The sequence below is a fragment of the Canis lupus genome, chromosome 5, assembly GCF_048164855.1.
Source record: "Canis lupus baileyi chromosome 5, mCanLup2.hap1, whole genome shotgun sequence".
In the NCBI taxonomy this organism is placed as follows: Eukaryota; Metazoa; Chordata; class Mammalia; order Carnivora; family Canidae; genus Canis; species Canis lupus.
Window position 1 is genome coordinate 68,817,349 of NC_132842.1, and position 27,271 is coordinate 68,844,619.

The window sequence follows — 27,271 nt, forward strand, 5'->3', positions numbered from 1 at the left end:
CTTCAGGACATCATGCTTGCGTGTTCTTAGGACAAGGCCACCACTTCTCCCCACAGGTAGTGATCCAGGAGAGTATGGTGGAAGCCCCCATGCCCCTTTTGATCTAGACTCAGAAACCATGTGGCGTCACCTTCACAATATCACACAGGTCATGCCCACAGGTGCGTGAAAGGAAAGCCAGGTTTTTTGGGGTTTTTTGGGGTTTTTTTTGTTTTTTGTGTTTTTTTTTTTTTGTTTTTTTTTTGTTTTTTTTGGAAAGCCGGGTTTATTTGGATCTGTTTGAGGGCTGGTTACCATAGTTCACCAGTCACTGGTCCCCACAATTCATGCTCCCCGCTCAAGCAGACCACCCTTACCCCCTTCTGTAGACCCCACAGATCTCATCCTATTGCAGCAGTAGTTCCAAACTCAGGGTCTCATCAGCAAACTCCAGTCAAGCCCAGTTCCTCTTGTTCTGAACACCTGAGAATTAGAGACACATTACCCACTTCCTTCCACAAGCCCAAGATGGGGTGGATAGGTATAGGATCACCACTGTAGGCATGCCTGCGCAGAAAAGGGAAGACATTGTTGGGGAGTGGGAGGGATACAGGAGTCACCGATGGCACCAATCCTGGAATCTAGCAGGGTGTGTGTTGGAATTTCTCTGATTAGGACTCAAAGCCTGGGAGTGATTTTCTTTCTTGCTTCCACCCTCAGAGTCATCCTTCCTTTCCCATGAAAGGTAGCCTGAGCTTTCAGTGGACTAGTTTTCTTGGCCTGTATCCTGCTGCTGTTCATTTCTATGACCCCAGACCCTTTCACTTCAAGCAGTGTTTATGCCAGTATAATTGTCTTAAAATGTTTGTGGGCTTCCAATGCATCTTGTTAAGGTTCACTCCATTAGACAACAAACAAACCCAAAAAGGCTCTAAGATAAGTCGTTCTCTGTGTTGGCATCTTCTGAAACTGAGGGACAGTCCCCCTTAATATGTAAGATGCTCTGCTGGTGGATGGCGAGGATTGGTGAGGCACGCCCGTAAAATCCTTACAGTTCTCTGAGGCAGCACCTTCAAGCTTCTGAAGTCTTGGTGAAAGATGTGTCATGCTCTCAGTTCCACCTCTAGACCGTGTTTTCTCACCTGTGTCCTGGATTTGATCTTCGCCTAGAAACTGCTTCTTAGTTTTGGCATCATTTGCTATCTGGGAGGACAGCGATTTTCAAACAAGCAAATCCTGGCTCCTTGATGTCTAACAGTTTGGCCTTTCCTCGTCGGTCCTCATTGTCCTGTGAGCGGTGGTCAGAAGCCCAGCAGCACTTTCAGTGTTCTGCTGGAAACGTCCTCCCCTAGATGGCTCCGTGAGGTGCAGTACACTTACCGGGTTACACCCCCAGCAGGGCCGCAACATTTTTTCCGTTTCTCAACAAAGATCCATTTCTCCCAGTTTCCAGAAACCGTTTCCTTTCCTTGAAGACTCCCCCAGTCTCCTCACAGACCATCAGCCTTCTGTCCCGCCCGGGACACATCACTGACACTTCTCAGAGTCCTTCTGGCTCCCGTCTGCCACTCCCCTACCCACAGCAGCACTCCCCTTCCAGAAACCAGAATCTGCACTGACTCTGGAGCGTCATGGCTTTTTACCCCGGGTTCTGTGGGGTCAGGAACGCAGCTTAGCTGCGCAGCGCTGGCTTGGGGGATCATACGGGGTCTCGGTCAAGGTGGCAGCCAGAACTGCGGTTGTCCAAAGGTTTGATGCCAGAGGACCTGGTTCCCAGGTGCCCTGCTTACATGGCTCAGGGGTGGAGTGCAGCTGTGGCCAAGTGGCCTCGGTTCCTCTCCGTGTGGGCCTCCTCTGAGTGTTGCTTGCATGTCCTCATGACATAGTCACTGACTTCTCCCAAGTAAACGCTCTGGAAGAGCAAGATGGCAACTGCTGTGCCCTTTGCTACCCAGCTTTAGGAATCACATGCTGTCACTCCTGTAGCAACTTGTGGCTCTGCTGGGTCAGCCCCGTTCATCGGGGTGGTGGGGTGGGGTGACCAGGACATATATGAATGAGGTGTGGAGCACTTGGACGAGTCACGTAGCCTTTCTCGGGCTGTCAGATGAAAACAGAGTTGCCTTCCTCGAGGTGTGCCAGGCACACCGATCAGCACCGGTACCCTCACTGATCCTGTCTGTGGTGGTGTCCCCCTCAGGCTGCCAGGAGATAGCAGAGGAGTTCCGTGCCCAGGAGATCGACGGGCAAGCCCTGCTGCTGCTCAAGGAGGACCATCTGATGAGTGCTATGAACATCAAGCTGGGGCCTGCCCTGAAGATCTACGCCCGCATCAGCATGCTCAAGGACTCCTAGGGCTGGCCAGCGCAGCTGGGGCTCTGGCCCGGGGCTCCTCCTCCCGACTGAGCAGAGCCAGACAGACATTCCTGAGGGGCCCAGAAGTGGGGCCAGTTGGAGGGAAGGGCTCTCCCTATGGGGCGTGGCTGGTGAGGAGGTCTTGGCACCCCCTCCATGGCTCTCAGGGGCCTTTCTTTCTGTGGGAGGGGCAGAGAGGTAGGTGGCGCAGAAGATGGGGCTTTATGCTTGTAAATATTGATAGCACTGGCTTCCTCCAAAGTCCCAATACTCTAGCCCCGCTCTCTTCCCCTCTTTCTGTCCCCCATTTTCCAGGGGGTATACGGTCAGGGCTCCCCAACCTGGGTTGGGCTATTTTCAAGGGCAGCCGTCAGGCCGGATAGAGGCCTTGCAAGCCCTTGCCTGCCTTCCTCCCACTCCTCTCTCCGGGCTTGGCTAACTCTTCCGTTGCCGGCTTCTCCCCCTTCAGCCCATTTCTGAAGCAGCCAGGGGTTCTCCCCCTTCACCCTCCGCAGGTGGAGAGAGAGAAGCTGGGCCTGGTTTGGCCACGCCTGCTGGCACAGACGCCTTAACGCTGTGTGTGTGACTGGATGACTGTGTAGGAGCCTGGACTGGCAGATGGGCCCAGAGCCACCCTCTGGCATCTCCAGGTGTTCTGTAGCAAACAGCCACTTAGTGCTTTGTCCTGGACTCTGCTCGGCCTCAGAATGGGGAATAGAAAAGAAGGGCAGCCTCCACGCAGACAGGCAAGATCAGAAAGCGGCGAAGATCAGGAGGTTTTCCTTTCCAGAGTGGGCACGCTATCTCCGAAGCCCTTCCCACACTGTGAAGCCCCCAACTGCCCTGTTGGGCCACAAACAGCATTAAGGGAGCCGCTAGAGGCCGGGCCAGGCCTCCTGGCCTGCCCATCCGCCCGCCGTGGGGGCCCAGAGAACATCCGAAGGCAGAGAAGAGCCCCCAGGGTGATGTGGCCATGAGGAAGGCAGCCTTGGGTCTCCTGCCTCCACAGTTCTTTGCCTCTCGAACTTGCTAGCAGTTTGAACTACCTGCGGAGGAGGTAGGGCAGGAAGGGCGAGGGCCTGCCTCTGACTTGCCCTGTCCTTGGAGGCTCTGGGGGAAGAGCGGGGCTCTCCCTGGGAAGAGGGTGGGCTCCTTTCTCAGCTTGTTCTATTCCCCACTCACACCCCCAGGCAGGGTTGGAAATGAAGGACTTTTTTAACCTTTTGTTTTTGTTTTTTAAAAATAAATCTGTAAAATCTGTTTCTTCTGTGCCTTTCTCGATTGGCTACTTCTCGTCCCGAAGGAGAGTGATGGTGGTTTGGAGGAGGGACAACCTCCCTAACCGGACAGCAGGCCCTCCACCCTTTGCCGGGGCCAGGTCGTCTGAGGGCGCCCGTAGTAGACACGGCCTCGTTTTCACAGGTGCCCCTTGGAATGGGAGAGCCCAGACCTGATGCTGTTGGGCCAGGAATATCTGGAACACCTAGGGCAGAGCCCAGACTCTTCCATCCGCGAGCGCACCCCTTCAGTTGGTGCTCAGTGGCTCCGCATCAGGGATAAGCCCTTGGGATGGCTTGGGTTCACTCAGTGCACTCTGAGCATTTTTCAGACACTGAAATAACTATCAGAGTCACTGTCCTCCATGAGGTGACGCGGTGACACCTAAACCTTAAATAAAGAGGAAAGGGGGAAGTGCCTGGGTGGCTCAGTCAGTTGGATGTCTGCCTTTGGCTCAGGTCACTTTCTTGGGGTCATCTTGGGGTTGAGCCCTGTGTCTGGCTCCCCGCTCCCAGGGGTCTGCTTCTCTGTCCTGCCCCTCCCCCACTCATGCACGACCTCCCTCAAACAACTGAAATCTTTAAAAAAAAAAAGGAGGGGGGGATCCCTGGGTGGCAGAGCGGTTTGGCGCCTGCCTTTGGCCCAGGGTGTGATCCTGGAGACCTGGGATCGAATCCCACATCGGGCTCCTGGTGCATGGAGCCTGCTTCTCCCTCTGCCTGTGTCTCTGCCTCTCTCTCTCTCTGTGACTATCATAAATAAATAAAAACTTAAAAAAAAAAAAAAAAAAAAAAGGAACGGGCGTTCCAGGCAGAGGCGGAGGAGGTGCAGATGTCGAGGCAGGAGCTTGGCTGGGGCGGCCCAGGTGTGCGTGGCCAACAGCAGCTTGCGCCACCCCGTGCCTCTCTGAGCCAGGCCCGGTGGTGAGCAAAGCGGCCTCCCCGGCTTGCACAGAGCCCCGGATGGGAGGAGGGAGGCCACCTGGCTCCCGGGCCTTGCCTTCTCTGGGGTTTTCCTGGAGGCTTTGTTTCTGCCTGTTTAAAATGTGGGTTGGAGGCCTGGGGCCCAGCTCTGAAGAGTCTCCAAGGGCGGGCCCAGGAAGATTGGGCTGAGTAGCTGAGGACTTTGATAACTAACACCTCTCCGGAGAGCCTGTTAACGTTTAACCAACACCTGGAGGAAGAGAAGGTGACTGAGGATCCTGACGCCCGAGGGCGGAGCCAGTCCTGTGCCCGAGGGAGCCGGTGGGGGGCCCAGCTGGCGGAGGAATGCAGGCCTGGGGCCCTGGCGGCGGGGCACGTCCCTACGCCCCAGACCCCTCCTCCCTTCCGGGGAGAGTAAGAGCCAGGCCTCTCCTGGCCGTGTTCCTCCACGTGCGGGGAGGGAGGAGGGCGCCCAGACTCCCCGAGTGAGGATGTGCTGACGGCGCGGCCGACGCAGGCGAATAGCGGTGCCACTTCTCTTCTTGGTGCCAGGGCGCTGCTCTACGTCCCGGTGGGTCCCCCTGCTTGTGAGAGCTCACGTTAGGCCGCCTTTACAACAGACCTGCGTTAGAACCTGGTTTCACTGACCAAAACAATCTCTGAGAGGGTTTTTGCTTTTCTGGAAAACAGGCAAAAAGTGAAAAGAGCGTCTTTTCTGCAGCAGGCTGCCCTGGAAGCCGCCACGCTCCGGCTCCGCGGCCTGGGGTCAGGAGCATCTGTGCTGCACCTCCCTTTATCCCACTATCTATTAGCAAGGTGTGTTCTAAGGCGACAGAGAAGCCTAAGGTTACTTTTTGGCCCTGGGAATGCTGGACATACTTTCCATAGAAAATAATAAACCACCTTCGCTTTACGTCTTTTCTGCTTATGGAAGTTTTCATAAAGAATATTCTGATTTCAGAGAACAGGAAAGCCTGTACTTGTTCCTGTGGCTTACACTTCTTTTTTTTAATTTTATTTATTCATGAGAGACACACAGACAGAGACACAGAGGGAGAGGCAGGCTCCATGGAAGGAGCTGACGTGGGACTCGATCCCAGGCCTCCAGGATCACACCCTGGGCTGCAGGCAGCGCTAAACCGCTGCGCCACCAGGGCTGCCCTGTGGCTTACACTTTTTTTTTTTTTTTTAGATTTTATTTATTCATGAGAGAAACAGAGAGAGAGGCAGAGACATAGGCAGAGGGAGAAGCAGGCTCCACACAGGGAGCCTGATGTGGGATTTGATCCTGGGACTCCAGGATCATGCCCTGGGCTGAAGGTGGTGCTAAACCACTGAGCCACCCAGGCTGCCCTGGCTTACACTTTATATAGAATTTTGCAGACCTCTTTTGATCATGAGCCACGGTTTAAAAAAAAAAAAAAAGCTTCCCAGTCTCACATATGTACTTACAGATATCTGAAGCAAAAACTTCACAAAACAATACCTCCCCTTATGTACCTTCTGATATTTTCAGTTCTCTTCCTGTTCATACGTTTTAAATCTTGCTCACAGTCCACAAAACTGTGGTGCCTGAGGGTGCACAACTGCACTTTTAGAAACCCTGCCCATTGTACTTTCCAGAACTGTTCCATATGCTCTACCTATGGGGCTCTTACACTGTCCCAGGTGACTGGTGTATGTACCCGTTTTACTGTTGAGTTGTCCAAGGTCACAATCAGGTGACCAGTGCCCTTGAGATCTGACTGAAGCTCCATGTAGGACGGAGTCCCCCCTGGCCCATAGACTCTACGAACTGACCCACCGACCTCCCCAGGGCTCCAGGACACTAAAGAGGCCCATAGGGACCCTGGGGCAGGTAAGAGAAGTCAAAATAGCTCAGAGCTTCTGGCCTACCGGAGCTGGCCTTACTCAGATCCACCTTCTTCCAGGTGATTGGCCCCAGAGGGGCTCCCGACACCCACCCTGGGGCCAGCTTCCTCCAGCAAGCACCGCCCCCAAGGGAGTCCCTCTCAGGGCAGTCCATCCCTGCCTGCTTCTGTGGGTGTGGTTTCTGACAGATGGCCCGGAGCGGTTTTGTCCCAGGCACCAGGAACTGGTCATTTCTTCTCTGGCACCGAGCTAGAGGGTTCTTCTTGGTGGACTGTCCTACCAGCTTCTCGACATGGCTCTCAAGGAGGGACTCAGGTGAGTTGGGGACACTGCCAGCCTGTGGGGAAATATGGGGCAGAACAGCCGAGCCGGGAGGAGTCCAGCCTGGTGGCCAGGACACCCACGAGGAGCCGGAAGGCTGGCCCTGCTGCGTACCAGCCGAGCCATGCTGATGTCGGGAGAAGGGGACTCTGAAAGGGGACATCACTCAAGGGTTAGAGACGGTCCATGGGGCAGAGCAGGAGCAGGGGACTGCATCCCCCTCACAAGGAGATCTTGTGGATCTTGCCGCAAAGCTGCGTAACTGCTCTTGCTTTCCTTACCTCCAAGCCCCCTTGGGGAGCAAGAGAAGACACAGTGCTGTGTCCCCCACCATAACCAAGGGCTTGCTCTAGTCTCCCTGGGACAGGCCGTCCAGGATTAAAACTTGTTCCCACTCGGGAACTATCTCCAGCCCTGTCTTGAGAGCCAGGAGGCTGGAGGGGGCAGAGCGTGGGGGGGCTTGAGGGCCCAGCTTCCACCAGTGGAGCTGGGGTGGGGGGGTGCTTCTGAAAATAGCTGAGCGAGGCAGGTGGAAGAGTGGGTCGGGTCAGACAGAGGCCCCTATGGCCTAAGGGTCCCCAGGCTGGGACACTGAGGGGGTGGCAGGAAGCGGGCGAGGGCCTACCATGGGCCCAGATCCGGGCCCCTTCCGAGCCCTCACCGGGGCTACTTGGGGCCAGCTCCACCGGGCTGCCCTGACTGAGCCCCAGGGCCCAAGATAAACATCAGCTCCCCCCCACCCCCAGATAGGAGGGTGCCGGCTGAGCCGAGAGAAGTGGATGCCAGCCTCCCTGCCCCCGGAGCGGAGCGCAGCCAGGGGCCTTCCTGGACCGGCCCTCTGGGGGTGGCGGTGCTGGCGAGGGAGGAGAGCCAGAGCTTCCGGGGGAGGCCTGGTGGGACCTGGTGGGAACGAGAGGTGCCGTGCTGCGGGGGACAATAGCAGGGCTGGAGACCCTCGGGAGAGGAGCCTCGGGGCTGATCTGGGGCCCGGCCATAAGGAGTCCCAAATGCCGTGTTCTGGCTTTGGAATCCGTTTTAGTACATGTGCTGCCGAAGCGAGCACTGGCTTTGGAATCAGACCTAAGTCCAAACCTCGGCTCCCCCATTCAAGCAGCTGTGTGACCCTGAGCAAGTCATTTCACGCTTCCGAGCCTGTTTCCTCCTAAGGTGGAGATAGTCGCGGCATCTCCTTCAGGGAACCGTGGGCAGACCTCACTAGGTAGGGATACAAAGCACCCGGCAGGCAGAGGGGCAGAGGGTCCGCTCCCTAAACTCTGGGATCAGGAGTAGCGTAGACTTAACGCTGAAGCAGCCTTTTTTTTTTTTTAATTTTTATTTATTTATGATAGTCAGAGAGAGAGAGAGAGAGAGAGAGAGAGAGAGGCAGAGACACAGGCAGAGGGAGAAGCAGGCTCCATGCACCGGGAGCCGACGTGGGATTTGATCCCGGGTCTCCAGGATCGCGCCCTGGGCTGAAGGCAGGCGCTAAACCGCTGCGCCACCCAGGGATCCCCTTAAAATTTTTATTTATTTATTTATGATAGTCATCACAGAGAGAGAGAGAGGCAGAGACATAGACAGAGGGAGAAGCAGGCTCCATGCACCGGGAGCCCGTCGTGGGATTCGATCCCGAGTCTCCAGGATCGTGCCCCGGGCCAAAGGCAGGCGCCAAACCGCTGCGCCACCCAGGGATCCCTGAAGCAGCCTTAAGAAGGAGTCAAGGTTTGGGAAAGAAAGACAAGAAAACCATTGATTGCCTCATTCCTTCGTTTACTGAACAAACAGTCATTAATACACTAACCTCAAGGCAGGCTCTGGGGTTTGGCGCCAGGAACGCGAAGCAGGCCCCGCGGCGCGGGGGGCAGAGGCCAGAGGCCAGGGGCTGGCCCGGCAGGTGCGGGAGCGGGTCCGCCCAGGCCCCGGGAGCGCAGGGCGCCGGGCCGGCGTGCCAAGGAGGCTGCGTACCGAAGCGTTAGCTGGAGCTTGACGGTGGTTGGTAGGAAGATCAGGGCAAACATAGGAGGTGGGAGTCCCCGAGTCCCCGCAGGTTTGGGTCCCCCAAAGTCGCGAGACTAAGCCAGGGCAGGTGAGACCCAGGAGTCCAGAGCAGCGGTGCGGCCGGCTGGCTCTGCGGGGTGGGCACAGGGAGCTGGGGCTCTGGTGGGGAGGCAGAAGCAAGAGGCCTGGGTGACTGAGGAGAGCGGAAGGGGCCCCCTGGGGTAACTGGGACCAGTCACAGAGAACACAGGACTTCAAGATGTCATTTCCCAAGATGGAGGAGACCTGAGTGGGGAGCAGGTTTCTGAGGAAAATGCAAGAGCTCCTTTTTGGCCATTAAGTTTGGGAGACATCCAAGTGGAGGGCTGAGGTGGCACCAATGCCCCAGGTGTCCTCCTCAGGGGCACCTGAGCCCCACCCCGGTTGCAGGAGGGATCTCTGATCCCGGATGTGGTAGATGATGACTTGGGTCTCTTCCCTGGGCTCCCAGCACAGAACTCCCCAAATCCACGGAATTTCCTGATAGGAATCTTTTGTTATTCATAATGAGCCCTTACCACGGCAGTTTGTGCTAAGGAGGTTGCATAAGGTAGCCTCCCCGCCCCACCCCCACCCCCCCCCCACCCCCCGCCCACCTGCCCCCCACTCAAGTGATTAGAGACTTGGAACGTTTAGTTAGCCCCACCCCCTGCCTGGGTTATAAACACACCTGAACAACAAAGTTGAGCAAGTTTCTGGGTTGGTGAAGGCATCCCAATGCGGGTAGGGGCACGGGGTGGTGCATTCCAACTCCTTGGGGATAGAAGCTCCTCCTGAGCGCTGGACCCTTCTGGATGGCACTCCATGGAGCACGTCATCTGGGTGTTCATAAATAAACCTGGAAACGGAAGTAAAGGGCCTCCCTGAGTTACGGGAGCTGTTCTGTGAGCCAATTATGGAACACGAGGGGGTTGTGGGAACCCTGGAGTCCAAATCAATCAGCCAGAAGTAGGGGTGGCCCAGGATTTGCGGCTGGCATCTGAAGAGGGGGTGGTCTTCCAGGGCGGAGCCCTTTAACTGAGGGACCTGGCACTAACTCCACATAGACAGTATAGACAGTAGAGAATTGAATTGTTGGACACCCACTTGATATTGGAGAACTGAACTGGTCGTTGGTGTTGGAAAGCACCCCACAGGGTGACTAGAACAAGAGGGGAAGCTGGACAAGAGATGACTGTGAAGGGACGCCTGGGTGGCTCAGTGGTTGAGCGCCTGCCTTTGGCTCAAGGTGTGATCCTGGATTCCCAGGTTCAAGTCCCACATCAGGCTCCTTGCATGGAGCCTGCTTCTCCCTCTGCCTGTGTCTCTGCCTCTCTCTCTCTCTCTCATGAATAAATAAATAAAATCTTAAAAAAAAAAAGAGATGACTGTGAAGAAACAGACATTTTCTCCTGTTAGACAACATTAAAGAACAAAATTCAACTGAGTAAATGTGAAGATCGAATGGGACTTACTTAAGGATTCATGAATCGGACAGCATCTCAGCAGATTGAAAGGAGCTCTGAGGAGCTGTACAAAATGGAAGACTTTTATAGGCAGGAGGGAATATTGGAAAGGAAGCTTCTAGCAAAAAGTGGACTGTTCCAGACAAGGTCACTTTGGAGGAAGGCGAGGGGTCTATTGGGCAGATTATACCTCACTAGTGCCGACCAGGGAATTCCAGACCGACTGGTTAAAAGTTAACATTCCTGGGAGAAGTTGGAACTGCAGTTATGTTAAGTACTAAGTCTTGGTTTGCGGACAGTGTGTGTGGGGTGGGGCTTACTGTGTGTGACTCCATTCCGGGCCCGTTGTTTCTTTTTTAAGAATTTCCTCCTTTAGACCAGACTCTGAGTTTAACTGAGACAAGCATTAGCGCCGCTCCCATCTATCACTCCATCCAAAGTTCTCCCAGTTTTCACTGATCCTCAGTGTGGCATTCACTGCTCCTGACTTCAGGTTTACAGTTTTTAAGGACATTTCACTTCATTCCCTTCTTGATGTTCCAGCCTCGGGGAGATCATTTGCTTTGTGGTTAGAGGCTTCAAACATGCATTTAAAGCTTTTCAGAGAAGACAGTGCCCTAGGATTACTACTGCATTATACGCAGGATGCTCTGTGTATAGAGTGCACTTAGGGGCCATGGTCCCCAAGACCCAAATCAGTCAAAATCAAGTAAGTCAAAGAAAGACCCCACTGGAGAAGTCACTATTTTAAGGTTTAAGAGATCTTCCGTTAACTGAGCTTTCACTGCCCGGGAAGTGTAAATCCAGGTGCAGGCACAGCACCTCCACGTTCAGCTCAAAATTCAGCAAGAGCTGTCCTTTTATTAAAACCAACTCTGGGGCAGCCCCGGTGGCTCAGAGGTTTGGCGCCTGCCTTCAGCCCGGGGCGTGATCCTGGAGACCCGGGATTGAGTCCCAAGTCGGGCTCCCTGCGGGGAGCCTGCTTCTCCCTCTGCCTGTGTCTCTGCCCCTCTCTCTGTCTCTCATAAATAAATAAATAAATAAATAAATAAATAAATAAATAAATAAATAAATAAATAAAATTAAAAAAAAAAAAAAAACAACTCTGGCCAGAGTCTAAGGATTTTCATTGTGCGACTATTGCTCTAGCACTGGATTTGTGCCATACTTCAAAGAGTTAAGAACAGTGTCCTGATCACAGCCTCATTTGTTTTCACTCCTAACCAGGGAGTTAGGGACCTGCCAAAGGAAGCAAATCCTGAATCACAAAAGCCTCCCTGGTAGGTCCTTTCTAACTTGACCTTGTAAATTTAGGGGAGCTCCCTGACAGGGTATCTTGGTTTGTTTGTAACCAGTTAGGGGCCCAGTTACATAACCCTCTTAGATAAGAGGCATTGCCTGTCTAGGCACTTAACAGGCCCATAGGGAATGAAAACCGCCACAAAGACAGACCCTCTGAGCACAAACCACTCCTGCTAAGGTGGCACTGTGAATGGATTCGATCATCACAAGACAGATCAGAGTTTTTGAAGACAAATCCAGAAGTCTGAAAGGTTACCTTCCTTTAGCAGTGGCCCAGGAGATACGGATGAAAGTGTTCTTTTTCCAGGCCAATGCTAGAATAAAGGAAAGAAAGAAAGGAGAAAGGGTTTTGTCGTTAAAGTAGGAAGTCTCGATCTGGTGTCTTGGGTGGAAGCAGTCTACCTGGATGCCCGCTACCCCTCTTCCTTGTCAATCTGATTTGAAGGTCGCCAGCATCTGCACAGGATCAGATGTCAGGTGCAGCCTTCTTTGGCTGTGAGGTGAAGGTATCCAAGTTCACATCCTTGAAGTTTGGCCGCCATCAGCGTAGTGAGGAGGACCTGGTATAGTCCCTTCCAAGGAGGTTCAGGGCATTCTTTGTTCTTGGTGACTCCAAGGTATTTAGGAGAAAATTGTTAACATTAGTTTGGGGAGTCGTAGCCAGATATTTGAAGAAACTAGAAAAATTCAGGATCTGATTCTGTTTACAGGCATTTATTAACAAAATCTCAAAGACAATAAACAGGATTAGAATCTAATATCTACAAGGTGCAAACAATTTTTCTATGATTACCTGTGTTCACCAAATATAATCACAGTAAAACTAATCTGTTTGCATTAAGTTGACCTGATTATATAAGTGCAGTAAAAATAGTGGTTGACAAGCCCTTCTGAAGACTGCTCTGCTGGAACTTCTCATAAGGAATCTCAGATTGAACTTTTTAAAAGTCTCTGAGGCAGGAAGCCAAGCCAAGGAGTCACCATGAGATTTTACTGAAATACCTATAGTTTGGGTGATTTCCTATGTGTCTTACTACAAGAACAGATTCTCCTAGAACTTATGCAAATAACTAGCTATATTGCTCTGAAAAGAACACTCAAGTCTCCAAATTCAGGAGAGGATCAGGTTGGGGAAAAAAAATAAATGTTTCATCTTTGTTTACAAAGGTATGCTTTACTGAATTGCCGTAAGTCATACAGCTTAAGAGAAAAGGTTTCCTTAAATATGGAAAAACAAAAACATTAAGGAACCAGCAGTGTTTCAGACGGAAACTTGTAAAAAATTATAATCATCTTCCTTGTTCATTCGGTCCCATGTAATTAATACTTTTTCTGTTTGAGTCCAGTTTCCCTATTAGTTCTGAAAATTTTTACCCATTTCAGCTTTATGATCTTCAAGTTACCAGAAACCTGTCCTGAATCTCCTTACTTACAGCTGAAGCACTTTTGCAGCAATATTTTTGCAAAAGCATCAAAGTAAAACCATACCATCTACAAATGACAAAAGGTTTTAAAAAATGGCCGTGGTTAAATAGAATTGACAAGGAAATTTGACTATTTCTGTAACATACAACATTTTAAGACAATAACCAAGGTTATATGACTGATAGCATTATACCAGGACATAGTAGATCTTCAGGAATTTCACATAATTTCTCGAATATTTACATACTACACAAATACAACATAAGGAAGGCTTCATTTTTTTTTTAAGATTTTTATTTTATTTGGCAGAGAGAAAGCACGAGTGAGGGGAGGGGCAGAGGAAGAAGCAGACTCCCCAGTGACTGGGGAGCCATCCTAGCACCCTGGGGTCAGGACCTGAGCCTAAGGCAGACACTTAACCCGACTGAGCCACCCAGGTGCCCCAGGAAGGCTTTGTATTTGACAGTGCTTCCCAAATAAGCCTAATTAGTTTGGCATCTCTCTTTTTATAAGGAGAACAAAACTCTTTTGCAGTTTTTCCAAGGATCCTATAGAAAATTTCAAAATTATTTTCAAGTTAAAAATATTTCCTTCAGAATTATATTGTGGGAGTAAGGGGGAAAGAATTTATAAACGGTATCAAAGGGTTTTGCGCCCGAGCGCCTGGGTGTCTTAGTCAATTAAGTGTCTGCCTTCGGGTCAGGTCATGATCTCAGGAGCCCTGTGTCAGGCTCCCTGCTCAGTGAGGAACCTACTTCTCCCCCTACCCCCTGCTCATGCTCTCTCTCAAATAAATAAAATCTTTTAAAGATTTTATTAAAAAAATAAATAAAAAAATTAAGGGTTTTTGGGGGGTTTTGGTGTTCTTTAGAGGGAGGAGGGGCAGGAGAGAATCTTAGGCTGGCTCCAGGCTGAGTGCAGAGCCCATTGTGGGGCTCAGTCTCAGGACCCAAGACCATATCCTGAGCCGAAATCAGAGTCTAATGCTTAACAGACTGAGCCACCCAGGCACCCTCAAAGATACAAAAGGGTTTTTTAAAACTTGGTCAAATAAGATCATAGGTCATCGTGAAGCATAACTTGATTATCTATTTAGCCATAATGATGATTTGTCTGCAGACAAGTACAGAGTTAAGGAATTGTAAAACAAAAACAAGCTCTTAGCTTTTCTAATAGAGAAGTCTGAGTTTTCTTAAGTAACCAAGAATCTGATATGACACACAGGAAATTATTTTGAGAGGACACAAAATCTTTGTTTTCTAGGCAGATTACTTAAAGGTAAAGAAAAACCTTTATAATCTCATATCAACTGCAGACCTATAGTCTAAGAAAACTTTGTCCTAACGGAGAGGAAACCAATTTTAATTGTGTACTTGAGCACTTTTGCTATTAACATCAATTCACTTTTTAAACATACTTATATCCATTCCAGTCTTAGCCATCTTGACCACACATAAAATCCCTTTCCTGGGCAGCCCAGGTGGCTCAGCGGTTTAGCGCCGCCTTCAGCCCAGGGCGTGATCCTGGAGACCCAGGATCGAGTCTCATGTCGGGCTCCCTGCATGGAGCCTGCTTCTCCCTCTGCCTGTGTCTCTGCCTCTCTCTGTGTGTGTCATGAATAAAGTCTTTTAAAAAAATTTTTTTCCCAAGATTACTTTTCTACAGACCATCTGCAACCTTCTTTTTTACGTTCAGATTTCGTCCTGTTTTTTCTTTCCCATTCTGAATAACCAGCCTTACTTTTAGGACAAAATTACTTTCCCTCAACAAAAGTGCATTTCCATCCTCATACCTTCTCTTACCGAAAATGCACATCCTGCTTTCCTTTCACACAGAGAACTTTCTTTACTAATGTCAGTATTTTTTTTTTATTTTATTTTGAGATGATCTAAATATTCAGTGAATTCAACTTAACCCATCACTTAATTAGAAAGACTTTAAGGTTTTAAAGGGTCAAAAGATTTTGGAAACTATTTGCTGAAAAGTTACCTAAAAACTCTTATCCTGGGATCCCTGGGTGGCGCAGCGGTTTAGCGCCTGCCTTTGGCCCAGGGCACGGTCCTGGAGACCGGGGATCGAATCCCACGTCGGGCTCCCGGTGCATGGAGCCTGCTTCTCCCTCTGCCTGTGTCTCTGCCTCTCTCTCTCTCTCTGTGTGCCTATCATAAATAAATAAAAAAAAAAACTCTTATCCCATTTACATCTATTTAAATAATTTATTCTTAACAATTATATTAAGATTACCTGCAAAAATATCATTCATTAGAAATTAGACAAAGTAGGTTATAATCCTAAGTTATTTTTCAGGCTGACAAATTTTTGTAATAGATATGAACTTATTTTTATTAGTCAAACCCAAGTAGAATGAAATTTGTGTGTCTGGCATTTAATGCTGATAACTCTAAAGACATATCAATTTTTAAAAAGCAGTTAAGTAGTTTTTTTTTAGTAGAGTTCTTTACACATTAATTTTGGCAGTCCTATTTGTAATAGAAAATACTACAACATCTACAACACATAGAGGCAGACACATATGATCATAAAGACATGCTGAGACCTTACGGCTTTTGTTTTAAGATTTTAGCCATGAGGAGTACCTGGGTGGCTCAGTTGGTTAAGCAGCCAACTCTTGATTTTGGCTCAGGTCACAGTCTTAGGGTGAGATGGAGCACTGTGTTGTGCTCTGTACTGGGCATGGAGTCTGCTCAAGATTCTCTCCCTCTCTCTAATAAAATAAAATATAAGAATAAAATAAAATTTTAGTCATGAAACCAGTATGATAATACAAAACTCACTAGGTTATAAAAGAATAGTTGGAATAAATTAAGTTTATCTGCTCAGATGGCTAAAGCTTTTTATTAGTATTTATGGAGAAGACACTTAAGATTTTTATTAGTCTTTGACAATCTAATGGAAGCTGTGGACTAGATTATGGGCAAGGGAATGTCTATAGCAGTTTGTATGTCTTAAGAGCCTCTTTCCTTCCTTTTTCCCCCCCTTCTATTAAGAATTACAGTTGATTCTTCAAAACCTGGCTTTGAATTGCACAGGTCCACTTATAATGGATTTTTTTCGATAAATACAGTATAGTACTGTGAATATTTTCTTTTATGATTGTTTAAATAACAATTTCTTTTCTCTAGCTTACTTTATTGTAAGAATACAATATATAATACGTATAACATATGAAATTTGTTAACTGACTATATTATCAGTAAGGCTTTTGGTCAATAGTAGGCTATTTGTAGTCAAGTTTGGGAGGAGTCAACATCATATGCCAGTTTTTACTTCAAAGGGGGTATCAACACCCCTCACCCCCTGTTCAGGAGTCAACTGTACTTCCCTGAAGTTTGCAGTTTAAGGAGATGGCCTAGACCAGAAGAGGAGAGTCCCTGGAGAAAATCAAGTAAAGTATTTACATCTCAAAGGCACAGGGAAATACTGCAAACTCCTTCAAAGAAGGACACGAGTTCCCTAAGGCCAGAATGTTTACAGTACGTACACGCCTTTTGAGGTGAATCCAGGCAAGGTTAATTGTTAAAAAGAAGGGTGGACTTTGAATTTATATTTTTAAGTAATTTCTACATCCAACATGGGTGGATGTAGAAACTCACAACCCAGAGATCAAGAGTCACATGCTTACCAACTGAGCCAGTCAGGTGCCTCTATTTTATTAAGTAAGCTCTACGCCGAATGTGAGGCTTGAACTCACAACCCGGAAATGGAGTCATATGCTCTACCAACTAAGCAGGTCAAGCCTCCCCACCCCCCACCCCAGAATGGATGGACTTTGAATTGTTTCTAGAGCTGCATTTCTGGTCTTGCAAAGATGTGGAGAATAAGGATAGCTGCTTCTAACTCCTCGAGAAATTGAGCTGTAGCCTGGAGAACATCCCAGGACTGACATGCCCATCCACCATGTTGGAAAGGTTTTCTTTCCCTGAGTACATTTAGCTTAAGGGAGAAGGTCTAAAAAATATTCATATCCGGCTCTGAATATCAGCTTTCAATTTGGCCAAGTTTATGACCACAAAATTATTAAATTCTTCCAAATATCTTGTCAGGTTTCGGCTAGGACAAACAGTAAGCATTTCAGGCAGTACAAAACAACCTCATGAACCCCAAGAGTTATCCTCCAGGAGGGTACAAGAGATTATTTTCACAAGCTCTAGAGCCATTCCCAAAGATCAGTAACGAATGGCCTGGATTTGGAAAGGAAGGGACAAGGTGAAAACTTTTCTCTTCCTACCAGATACTAAGAGATCCAGGAGAGCTGACTCTGGTAAGAATATTCTCACCTTTAGCCAGCTCCTTCCAGTCTTTCCCAGGATCCCACGCAGGCCCCAAGTGGTGTGCTTTTTTTAAGTAGGCTCCATGCCCAATGTGAAGCCCAACTCAGGGCTTGAACTCACAACCCTGAGATCCAGACCTGAGCTGAGATTAAGAGTTGGATGTTTGCTTAACCAACTGAGCCACCTAAGCACCCTATGAGTGAGATTTAAAGTAAAGGGTGTAGTTACAGTATCTATTAGAATTTGGCCAGTTGTTAAAATTAATTTTAATTTTAGTTTCCTCTTTCCTGTTTAAGGCAATTTCGGGAGAATCCCTTGGACACTTGTCAACTCTGAGAGGGGCCTATATTGGAGGCCCACCTTTGGGAATTGATACAAGGACCTTCAAGGTGATGTTGGATATTTTGCATAGGGCCTTTGAAGACAATGTCTTTTCTAGCATCTGTTGATTACAACTGAGACATTGATGGGGATCCCTGGGTGGCTCAGCAGTTTAGAGCCTGTCTTTGGCCCAGGGTGTGATCCTGGAGTCCCAGGATCAAGTCCCAGGATCGAGTCCCAGGATCGAGTCCCATATCGGGCTCCCTGCATGGAGCCTGCTTCTCCCTCTGCCTATGTCTCTGCCTATCTTTCTCTCTCTGTGTGTCTCTCATGAATAAATAAAATCTTTAAAAAACAAAAAGCAACTGAGACATGGTCCCCTGGGCCAGCATTTTAATGATGGGCCCCTAGGAAGGTACAATGTGAGAGGCCCAGATGCTATTTTAAGTCTCTGGCCTTGCAGCTATTGTAGCTGTAAGACTAATGGCTTGGCAGACTTCTCTTTACGATCTTGTGTCTAAATTTTCATTGGCCTTTTGTGATGAATTTTTTTAATGAAGCTATTCTGGAATCTTGAAGCCTGTGGAAAGCTTCTGTATGTCAGTTAAAATAGGTATCCCATTCAATTGGTTTGATTTGGGAACCTCTCCCCCCCCCCTTTTTTTTAGATTGATTTATTTATTTGAGAGAGAGTGCACATAAGAGAGCACGAGCAGAGGTAGCGGGAGAATTAGGCTCCCTGCTGACCAAGAAGCCAGACTTGGGGCTTGATCCCAGGACCCTGGGACCATGACCCAAGCTGAAGGTAATCACTTAACTGACTGAGCCACTCAGGTATGCCCCCCTCCTTTTTAAAAAAATTTTTTTTTAATTTATTTATGATAGTCACAGAGAGAGAGAGAGAGAGAGAGGCAAAGACATAGGCAGAGGGAGAAGCAGGCTCCATGCACTGGGAGCCCGACGTGGGATTCGATCCTGGGTCTCCAGGATTGCACCCTGGGCCAAAGGCAGGCGCCAAACCACTGCACCACCCAGGGATCCCCCGTTTTTGTTTTTTTTTTTAAAGATTTATTTGACATTTGATAGAGAGCAGGGCAGAGGGAGAGAACCTTAGCAGACTTAAGCTGAGCACGGAGCCCGACTCAGGACCCGATCCCATAATCCCAAGATCATAACCTGAGCCACTCAGAAATCAAGAGTCAGCCACTTAACTGACTGAGCCATCCAGGCACTCCTAAGAACCCTTGCTTTTAAGTGTACTTCTTACATGAGTCATGAGTGATCTTGTCTAAATGCAATATTCTCCATAATGGCAATTGTAATTCTAGGTTGCTTTAGTAAGATTTGCCATTTGGTAGATATTGATAGCTTTCAGGACTGCATCAATAAAATAAGACACAAAATAAAATAAGACACAAAATAAATCAGTGTACTGGAAGATGGTATGCTTAACTCTAAATTTTAAGGATCCCATTATTATTATTAGCTATTATCATTTTTCAGCTAAGCCATTAGGTCTCTAAGTACCAAACTAATACCTAAAAGGGACATGCTGTTGAATTGGGAACTGCGTGATATTTTACAGTATACTTTGTTGCATTGAAATTTTGAGGTTGGCAGGTGGCCTAATGTCAATCTGAATCTAACCTTAGCCTCACCCAACATATGAGTTTTTAGGTTAGAGGGCAAGTGCTCTAACAGTTTTTAAATGCTTGGCCCACGCCCAACAATTCTTACAGCTTGTTGGCTTCTGAGATTCCCATTAGCAATAGCTTTTACTATGTACATGTTAACAGAAATCACCGGTGACAAAAGAAATGAGACTGTGGACACCAGCAGCAATCTGTAGATGGGCAGTTAGAAGGCCCCTTGTGTGCACCACCAGCCAGTCCTTATGCAGAAGCCGGGAGCTGGTGGGGAACTGAATCACAGAGTCCGAAGAATGAGGACTGCAGACTGAGTCCAAATGAGCAGGAAGTGCAGCTGCCCAAAGCAGGTCCCAGTGTGGAATCTGGGGACAGAACTGAAGTGTTTGGGGGGTCCAATCAAATAGAGGAGGTATCAGACTATAAACCAAGGGCGAGGGGCTGGGGTTATGGGGGAACCTGCTGCCAGCTCAAGCTGACCAGCCCCAGACTGGAAAGCCAATTAGATCAGAAGCTTGATGCAAAGACAGTGGAGCTCAGAACCAAGGCAAATTTACCTAAGGCCCTCAGAAACAGCGAGAAAGAGAATTCAAAGGGTTCACGGAACACCTGCTTCTCATTGTCCCTAAAGCCACCAGAAGCCTCCTTTGATCCTATCGGTACTACCAAATCTGTTTTTTAAAAAAAAAAAACAAAACAATTCAGCTGAGTAAATGTAAAGATCTAACTGGCTTTATTTAATGGTTCATGAATTGGGTAGCATCTCATCTCCGCAGATCGAAAGGAGCTCTGAGGAGATGTACAAAATGGAAGGCTTTTACAGGCAGGAGGGGATGGGGAAAGGAAGCTTCTAGCAAAAAGTGGGCTGTTTCAAGCAGAGTTACTTTCCTTCGGGAGAAGGCAGGGGTCTATCAGCCAGAGAATCTCACTAGTGCTGACCAGTTAATTCCCAACTGACTGGTTAAAGGTACATTTCTGGGAGAAGTTGGAAACTGCAGGCAGGTAGGTATTAACTGGTTTGGTTTGTTGACAGGGGGCTTAGTGTGAGTGACTCCATTTGGGGTCTATTGTTTAATAACAACCAAAGCACCACATTGTATGGTGGAACATGATAGAAGCATATCAAGTAGAAATCCCCTCTTCGTCCAATCTCAGCTCCATCAACTGTGCAACTCCTTCTGAATTGTCATCTAACCTGGTAGCCGCCAGCCTTATGTGGCTACCAAGCACTTGAAATGTGACTAATTCCAACTGAAATGTGCTATAAATCTAAAATACACACTGGATTTAGTATTTAGACTTGGTACAAAACAAGGATATAAAATATCCACATAATTTGTATATTGATTATATGTTGAAAGGTTTATTTGGGATATATTGGGTTAACTTAAAATATTATTAAAATTAATTTCAGCTGTTTCTTTTCACATTTTTTTTTATGTGACTACTAAAAAATTTCCATTTATATATGTGGCTCACATTATACTTCTGGACAGTGCTGTTCTAGATCTTCTCCTGCAGGTTTAGAAAAGACCACAGATAGCACGTCTGTAAACGCACAGGTTCGTAGGTGTAAGGACTTTCCCCTCATAGAAGTGAGATCAGCCTCTATATACTCCTGTTACTTCCTTTTCCACTCAACACTTCAGGACCTCTTTTCCAGAGAGTACATATTAATCCATCTGATCCTTTTTAGGGGTCACGTTGCTTTCCGTGGCTCATTCATCCAATACCCCCCTGGTCAACCCTGGGGTTGCTGACATCCATTTGCTATTTCAGACAAAGGTACAAGACCATCCTTGATCTGCCCACTGTGAGTCTCCATTCCTCAAGGTGGGATAGCCGGGCAGGTGACAGCACTTCACATGTGACAGCAAAAGAGCCAGATCCTTAAGGCTTCGGGGACAGGGCTAAGAGGTGTAGACTTGATCTTGCAGGCTGTAGGAAGGCTTAAAATGCCTTGTTGTTTTTCTAAATTGCTAACCCTGTACTTTTCCTTCATTAAAAAGGCAGTCTAAGCACATTACAAACAACTGGAAGGGGAAAATAAAGGGAAAAAGAATCCTACTATAACTTACTGCATAAGACACTTACGTTTTCCTCTTTAGTCTTATTTTCTGGCGCATGTTTTAATTCCTGCTAAATTATAATCATACTGCCCATCAATTTTAGAGCCTGCTGGGTTTTTTTTCTTTTCTTTTCTTTTCTTTTTTTTTTCATTTAAGCTTCCTGTGTAAGTATTTTTCCAGGTTGTCAGATAAAAGGTTATTTCGTCAGTCTGTGGGCTGGCTGTTGGGGCCTTTCCAACCGGCCACATGAGGCCTTCTCCATGGTGCGCCCAGTCGGGATCCAACCAAGCTCCAGTGACCCTCATGAAAGAAACACACATCCCTCCACCAATCCCAGCCCCTTGGCCTCCTCCAGTTACCATCCTCCTTCCTTTTTTTTCTTTTTAAAGATTTTATTTATTTATTCATGAGAGACACATAGAGAGAGAGACAGACAGAAACAGAGACACAGGCAGAGGGAGAAGCAGGCTCCATGCAGGAAGCCTGATGTAGGACTCGATCCCGAAACTCCAGGATCACGCCCTGGGCAGCTGAGCCACCCAGGGATCCCCCTCCTTCCTTTTTTACAGCCATACTTCTGGAGAGTCATCCGGGCCCCCTGCCTCCACCACTGCATCTCCAGTTACTCCTCCCACCCCACCAGACAGTCTGGCACTGTCTCCTTTCCCAGCCCCCTGGCCCTGGCCCTCTAACCCAGTTTTGCCCAGCCCGCTGCCTTAACAGTCCTTCACCACCTACACCTCCCCACCCCACTTCCGGGTGTCTCACGCCACTGCCACTGGACCCTGAGGGCTGGCAGGGGCCTAGAACCTGCCTTTCTGTCTCCAGACATGCTCCCCTACTCCCAGTGTCCAGGCTCAACAGTTCGGCTGGAATTTTTTTTTTTTCCAAATAAAAATCTGACTGCATCATCCCCTGGGGAAAGTATCTTTCAGGGCTCCCTATGGTCCTCAATATGAAGCCCAAAACCCTTAGCCTGGAATGCAGGCAGGGTGTGATCTGGCCTTGGCTTACCTCCAGCCTCTCCTCTCTCCACTCCCCACCTGCACTCCACCCTGCAGTGCCATGCACAACCCAAGCTTTCTCTCACCTCTCACTTTTGTACATTGTTGTTTTCTTCTCATAGACCTTCCTCCCTACTCTGCTGCCTTCTTTGCCTGGGTAACTTCTAATTATTAGAGGCCACCTCTTCCAGGAAGCCTTCCTGACTTCCTCCCCATTAGTCAAGGCTCAGTTGCTACCCTCCAATTCACCCTCACAGCATCTTGCATTTATACTAATTCCGGCCTTCACTGTGCTGCGCTCCATTAATCTCTTCACGGTCTGTCATCGAACCCATTCTCTCTCTTTCTGGCCACCCACATCTTCCTGACTCCATTCCCTGGAGAGAGGTCTGTGCCTCGCTCACCTCTGAATCCCTGACCTAGCAAGTGCTTGATTCTGAGCTCATGCCCAGTAAATAGAGGGTGAATACATGAATAAGCAGAAACTCGTGAACATCTTGATGTATAAACTTTTCCCATACAGGTGATTTCTGAACAGGCTCCTGGAAGTTGGGCTGATTGGATTAAAAGAGATGAACAGTGAAGGCTTTGATGACCATAGCTTTCCACAAAAGATCTAGCAAACTTCACCCCCACCAGCAGTGTAAGAGTGTCTACCTCATTGTATCCTTGCTGCGTGGCTGTTTTTATTTCTTTTTTAAAAGCTCATTTTACAGGTAAAACATGCCAGCTTGTTCTAATTTGTATGTCTTTGGTTACTGGTGAGGTTGAACATTTCCGCATACATTTGCTTCCTAAATGCATTTCTTCTTGGATGATTGGTCATGTGATATGGACACTGTTAAGGCAAGCAGGCATTTTACAGCATGGCTTTGGGGGCTGTTGGAAGTGGCTGGCAGCAGGGAAGTTGATGCCACAATGATCCTGGTGAGGGATGCACAGGCAGTTGCCATGGGAGATGGGGGTACAGCAGGAGCTGAGTGGGGGACATCAAGGAGGCCGTGTCAACCCTATCCTGGGACTGACAGCAAACAGGGGTGAGGGAGAAGGAGGGGTTTCAGGCATGGCCAACTGAACAGAAGGTACCATGTGCTGAGATGCTGGTGCAGGTGAATATGGGTGTGCACACACGACTATGAGATGCTTCTCCGAGCTATCTACTAGATACATCTGCTGAGGAACAGTCAAGTGGGGGTGGCAGAAAAGGCCAGGGAGCAGGAATGTCTGATCTGGCAGGCTTCTTGAAAGAGACTACGGGGGGCCCAGACTTGGGAAGGATGTGTAGGGCAGAGAGTGGAGTTGGGAGGTTGTCCCGGGGATGAGGGTCTGCTCAGGAATAACAGTAGCAACAGTCCAGAGTGTACTGAGCCAGTACTATGTGTGAGGCCCTGCTCTCATCGCTTAGCTTTATGCAATCAATGGCATATTGGGAAGCTGGGAAAAAGGGATAGCAAGCACTCCCAGTACGGAGAGGGAATAACCTCAAAGACAAGGGTCCGTGGAGGTGGAAAATGCAAGATGCAGAGGAGCCTATCTACTGTGCTCCCCTTGAGTCGGGGGAGGGAAAGGGGGAGAAAGGAATTGCTACCATATTTCGATCTGCCTCCATGCAGAGCAACTAAATGGCTGGGACCTGGAAAGACTGCACTATACAGACTGCTTTGTACTTTTGAATGCCTGTACCACGTGAATAGGATAGATTTGTATTTAAAAATCAATAACACAAAAAAATAAATAAATAAAAAATAAAAAAATAAAAATCAATAACATGAAACATTAAAGTTACATAATCAATTTCTCATGTGTATGTCTGGAATATAAATGAGTTGCTAATGCCCTTCCCCACCACCTAGGACCTGGAAGAGAATCTTCTGGCAGCTGATCCTACTTGGGTTTGGCCTCTCAGGGCTGCTCCTGTATGGGCTCCCTATAGTCAGGTACTACCCCCTTCCCCCAGCACAGAGTATGGGAACCAGCAGGGTGAGGATTAAAGCAGCTCCTTCCCGGGTGCTGGGGGAGGGGGGGAGAGTGGGGTGTGTGTGGCTATCTTGGCCTCACACTTGTCCTTATGGGTTCTCCCTCCTTGTAAAGAACAAAGTGAGAAGCTTCCCCCTCCCTGCCCCCTCAGCTGGCTGTCATGCCCCTCCCTCACTGCTGCCCCCACCCCCACAGGCATCTGGAAGTCCTCATCCCCATGGGTGTCTGCCCTTCTGCCAGAATGGCCATGCTGAGAGACAACTTCACTGGTCTCCTGCGTCTCTGGTAAGACGCTAACACTGACATACCCTCCAGAGCTCTGCCCCAGCGTCCCTGCCCTCCTCACATCCCTCACCCCAGCAGGGCCAGGTACTCCTTCCAGTGGCCCCATTAGGTCACAAATCTCCCAATCCTTTGTACTGGATCTAGGCTAGGGATCTCTAGGGGTAGGGGCTGGGTCACACCCATTTGTGGGTCCCGAGGGCCCAGCACTGGGGAGGTAGCAGTGCACATGCACCAAATGGGTGGATGAATGAATGGACCTCTCTCTCCATACCTGCCCTGGCCAGGGCCCGGCCTGATGTTCTGACCTGTACCTCCTGGGGGGCTCCCATTATTTGGGATGGCACCTTCGACCCAGCTGTGGCCCAGCAAGAGGCTCTACAGCAGAACCTCACCATTGGTTTGACTGTCTTTGCTGTAGGCAGGTAAGGCCTGGGGAGGGGGGGTGGGGCTATCCAAGCAGGGAATGGAATGGGTGGGTATGTGACCTAAGGGCGGGGCACCCTGTGGGCCACAAGATCCCAAAGTGAAGAGGGAGTCAAATGGAGCACCTCTCGTCCTAGACTCCCAGTGAGAGGGCAGGACGGTCCTTTCCCTTTCCCTCCACCCTGGACACCAGCACTACGGTGCTGCCCCCAGGGCAGCCCTTATGATCCCAGGGATCCCTTAAGATCCCAGTCGCAGGGAGTCCCCCAGGGCCTGCCCTTAATGATCTCTGTAGGGAGCTGCCACAAGCTCAGTGCCCGAAAACAACAAACAACGGCTGTCAGCACAGCTCCTGGTTCAGGAGGCAGATTTCCCCGGGGCTCCGTAGGAAGGGCTCCTGGCCGCTGCCTCCCAGGGTCTGGGCCTCCCGGGACGGCCGACTGCTGTCCCCACACAGCCCTCCGCGCCCCTAGCTGGGCTTCCTCACCGCCCTGCGGCATCAAGGGCCTGGGGCTTCACAAGCGAAGGCTCCAGGCCCGAAGGAGGCACCGACTAAGGCCGCCGCCCGTCCCAAGGGCCAGCACAGCCTCTGTGCCGCGCCCCGCGTTCATCCAGGCAGGTGGCGGGGCCGCGGGGAGGGGGGGGGCGGCCGCCGCGCCTCTCGGGCTGACCCCCCGCCCCCGCAGGTACCTGGAGAAGTACCTGGCGCGCTTCCTGGAGACGGCCGAGCAGCACTTCATGGTGGGCCAGCGCGTGGTGTACTACGTGTTCACCGAGCTCCCGGCCGCCGTGCCCCGCGTGGCGCTGGGCCCCGGCCGCGGGCTGCGCGTGGAGCGCGTGGTCCGCGAGCGGCGCTGGCAGGACGTGTCCATGCAGCGCATGCGCACGCTGCACGAGGCGCTGCACGGCCGGCTGGGCCGCGAGGCGCACTTCGTGTTCTGCATGGACGTGGACCAGCACTTCCGCAGCTCCTTCGGGCCCGAGGCGCTGGCCGAGTCGGTGGCGCAGCTGCACGCCTGGCACTACCACAGGCCGCGGTGGCTGCTGCCCTACGAGCGGGACGCGCGCTCGGCCGCCGCGGTGGCGCCGGGCGAGGGCGACTTCTACTACCACGCGGCGGTGTTCGGGGGCAGCGTGGCGGCGCTGCGCGGGCTGACGGGGCACTGCGCGCGGGCCCTGCAGCGGGACCGCGAGCGCGGCCTGGAGGCGCGCTGGCACGACGAGAGCCACCTCAACAAGTTCTTCTGGTTGCACAAGCCCGCCAAGGTGCTGTCCCCCGAGTTCTGCTGGAGCCCCGACATCGGCTGGCGGGCCGAGATCCGTCGGCCGCGCCTGCTGTGGGCGCCCAAGGAGTACGCCCTGGTGCGCGACTAGGCCCTGCTGGGGCCCCTGCCGCCCCAGCCAGAGCTTGGACGGAAACGGCCCCAACGTTGCGGCCTGTGCCTTTGGGGCCCTTCTCGCCGGGAGGGAAAGATCCCCTTTCAACAGCGACCGGTGTAGCAGGACGGCGGGGCGCCTCTGCCAGGCTGCTGATAGACCTTTCACAGCTCTAGCCCTACTGGATTCGGCCGATGCCTCCTGAAGAGCTGTTTTAACCCCCATCACGCACCGACACCCCTTCTTAGTAAGGAGACTGAGGCACAAAAGGAAACAAAACTACCTAAGGACACAGAGAATCTACGAGTCGGTCTGGGCAGCAGCAGCAGAGCCAGGGCTGGCCTTCACTCTGAAAACAGAGTAGCTTCTGGGCAAACAGGAGAACGCCTCTGCTGCAGGAGAAACTTGGTGGCATCTGAGTCCTTGGCTTTGCCCTTCCATCTCCCTCGACCCTCAAGCATAGTTTGTAGATATTTAAGTAATATTGTAATAAAACTATTCCAAAAGTGTCCCTATGGCCCTTTCTCCCAGGCAATGTCCACAAAAAGGACATGTCCTTGACGTGGGGCTCTTAGGGCTGTCTGGGAGGTAAGTTTCCTTACCTGTGGCTGCTATTCAGAGTCTTCATCAAGTGGGGATAAACACAGGCTCTGAACAGGAGGGAAATCATCAGGCCTTCCATGAACGGTGGTCACAGTGCCAAAGAGACAGCAGGCAGCAGCTGGAGGCCCCTGGGCTGTCCTCTGACAGTTGGGACTGCTGAGGCCTTGGGAGAGTGAGGTTTCACCCCAGGTCCCCTGAATCCTTTGTGTAGTGTTCTCACAGTCCTTGCGTTTTTAATAGCCTCCACAGTTCCTTCAAAAGACAGCAATTTTGGCATAAATCAACCCTGATGGTTTTTACAATCTGATCATTTTTACAACCAGATTCTACTTATTGA

General features: G+C 49.9%; 2 protein-coding genes and 1 long non-coding RNA gene across 17 annotated transcripts in view; 2 read left to right on the forward strand and 1 right to left on the reverse strand.

Annotated features, from left to right (window-relative positions):
• The window catches only part of PHC2 (polyhomeotic homolog 2), a 123,251-nt gene extending 119,657 nt beyond the window's left edge, over positions 1-3,594 (forward strand). For 7 of the 8 annotated variants that reach the window (XM_072827287.1, XM_072827290.1, XM_072827286.1 and 4 more), the window contains one exon: positions 2,180-3,594. In XM_072827287.1, the coding sequence (XP_072683388.1) occupies positions 2,180-2,334 (155 nt within the window). In that variant the 3' untranslated portion in view covers positions 2,335-3,594. Of the gene's footprint in view, positions 1-56; positions 1,278-2,179 lie in introns of those variants that run through there. The other variant, XM_072827288.1, reaches the window with a different exon arrangement.
• A 2,199-nt stretch (positions 3,595-5,793) lies between these two features.
• On the forward strand, positions 5,794-26,840 carry A3GALT2 (alpha 1,3-galactosyltransferase 2). 6 transcript variants are annotated; one of them, XM_072827296.1, is made up of 7 exons: positions 5,858-6,722; positions 17,526-17,618; positions 22,793-22,985; positions 24,123-24,206; positions 24,442-24,531; positions 24,816-24,953; positions 25,641-26,840. In XM_072827296.1, the coding sequence occupies exons 3-7, from the start codon at positions 22,861-22,863 to the stop codon at positions 26,326-26,328; spliced, it is 1,125 nt and encodes a 374-aa protein (XP_072683397.1). In that variant the 5' UTR covers positions 5,858-6,722; positions 17,526-17,618; positions 22,793-22,860; the 3' UTR covers positions 26,329-26,840. The 6 variants fall into 6 exon arrangements, with proteins under 6 accessions (XP_072683398.1, XP_072683400.1, XP_072683397.1 ...); XM_072827300.1 differs by having other exon boundaries at positions 5,866-6,722; positions 22,793-22,912; XM_072827295.1 differs by lacking the exon at positions 17,526-17,618 and having other exon boundaries at positions 5,862-6,722.
• LOC140634004 (uncharacterized) lies at positions 8,105-25,786 on the reverse strand. Of its 3 annotated transcripts, XR_012031574.1 has the most exons (6): positions 25,657-25,786; positions 15,535-15,662; positions 14,927-15,096; positions 11,769-11,826; positions 9,436-9,603; positions 8,105-9,245 (listed from the first exon to the last, which is right to left on the reverse strand). It is a non-coding gene; the product is annotated as an uncharacterized lncRNA (long non-coding RNA). The 3 variants fall into 3 exon arrangements; XR_012031576.1 differs by lacking the exon at positions 11,769-11,826; XR_012031575.1 differs by lacking the exon at positions 15,535-15,662 and having other exon boundaries at positions 8,106-9,245; positions 25,657-25,785.
• Positions 26,841-27,271: the final 431 nt, after the last annotated feature.

Excerpts from the sequence above, each read along its gene's own strand:
- A3GALT2 (XM_072827296.1), top strand. The coding sequence starts at position 22,861 with ATGACCATAGCTTTCCACAAAAGATCTAGCAAACTTCACCCCCACCAG. Across the intron at positions 24,207-24,441 it reads TATGGGCTCCCTATAGTCAG|GCATCTGGAAGTCCTCATCC; the intron begins GTACTACCCCCT and ends CCACCCCCACAG. Across the intron at positions 24,532-24,815 it reads ACTGGTCTCCTGCGTCTCTG|GGCCCGGCCTGATGTTCTGA; the intron begins GTAAGACGCTAA and ends TGCCCTGGCCAG.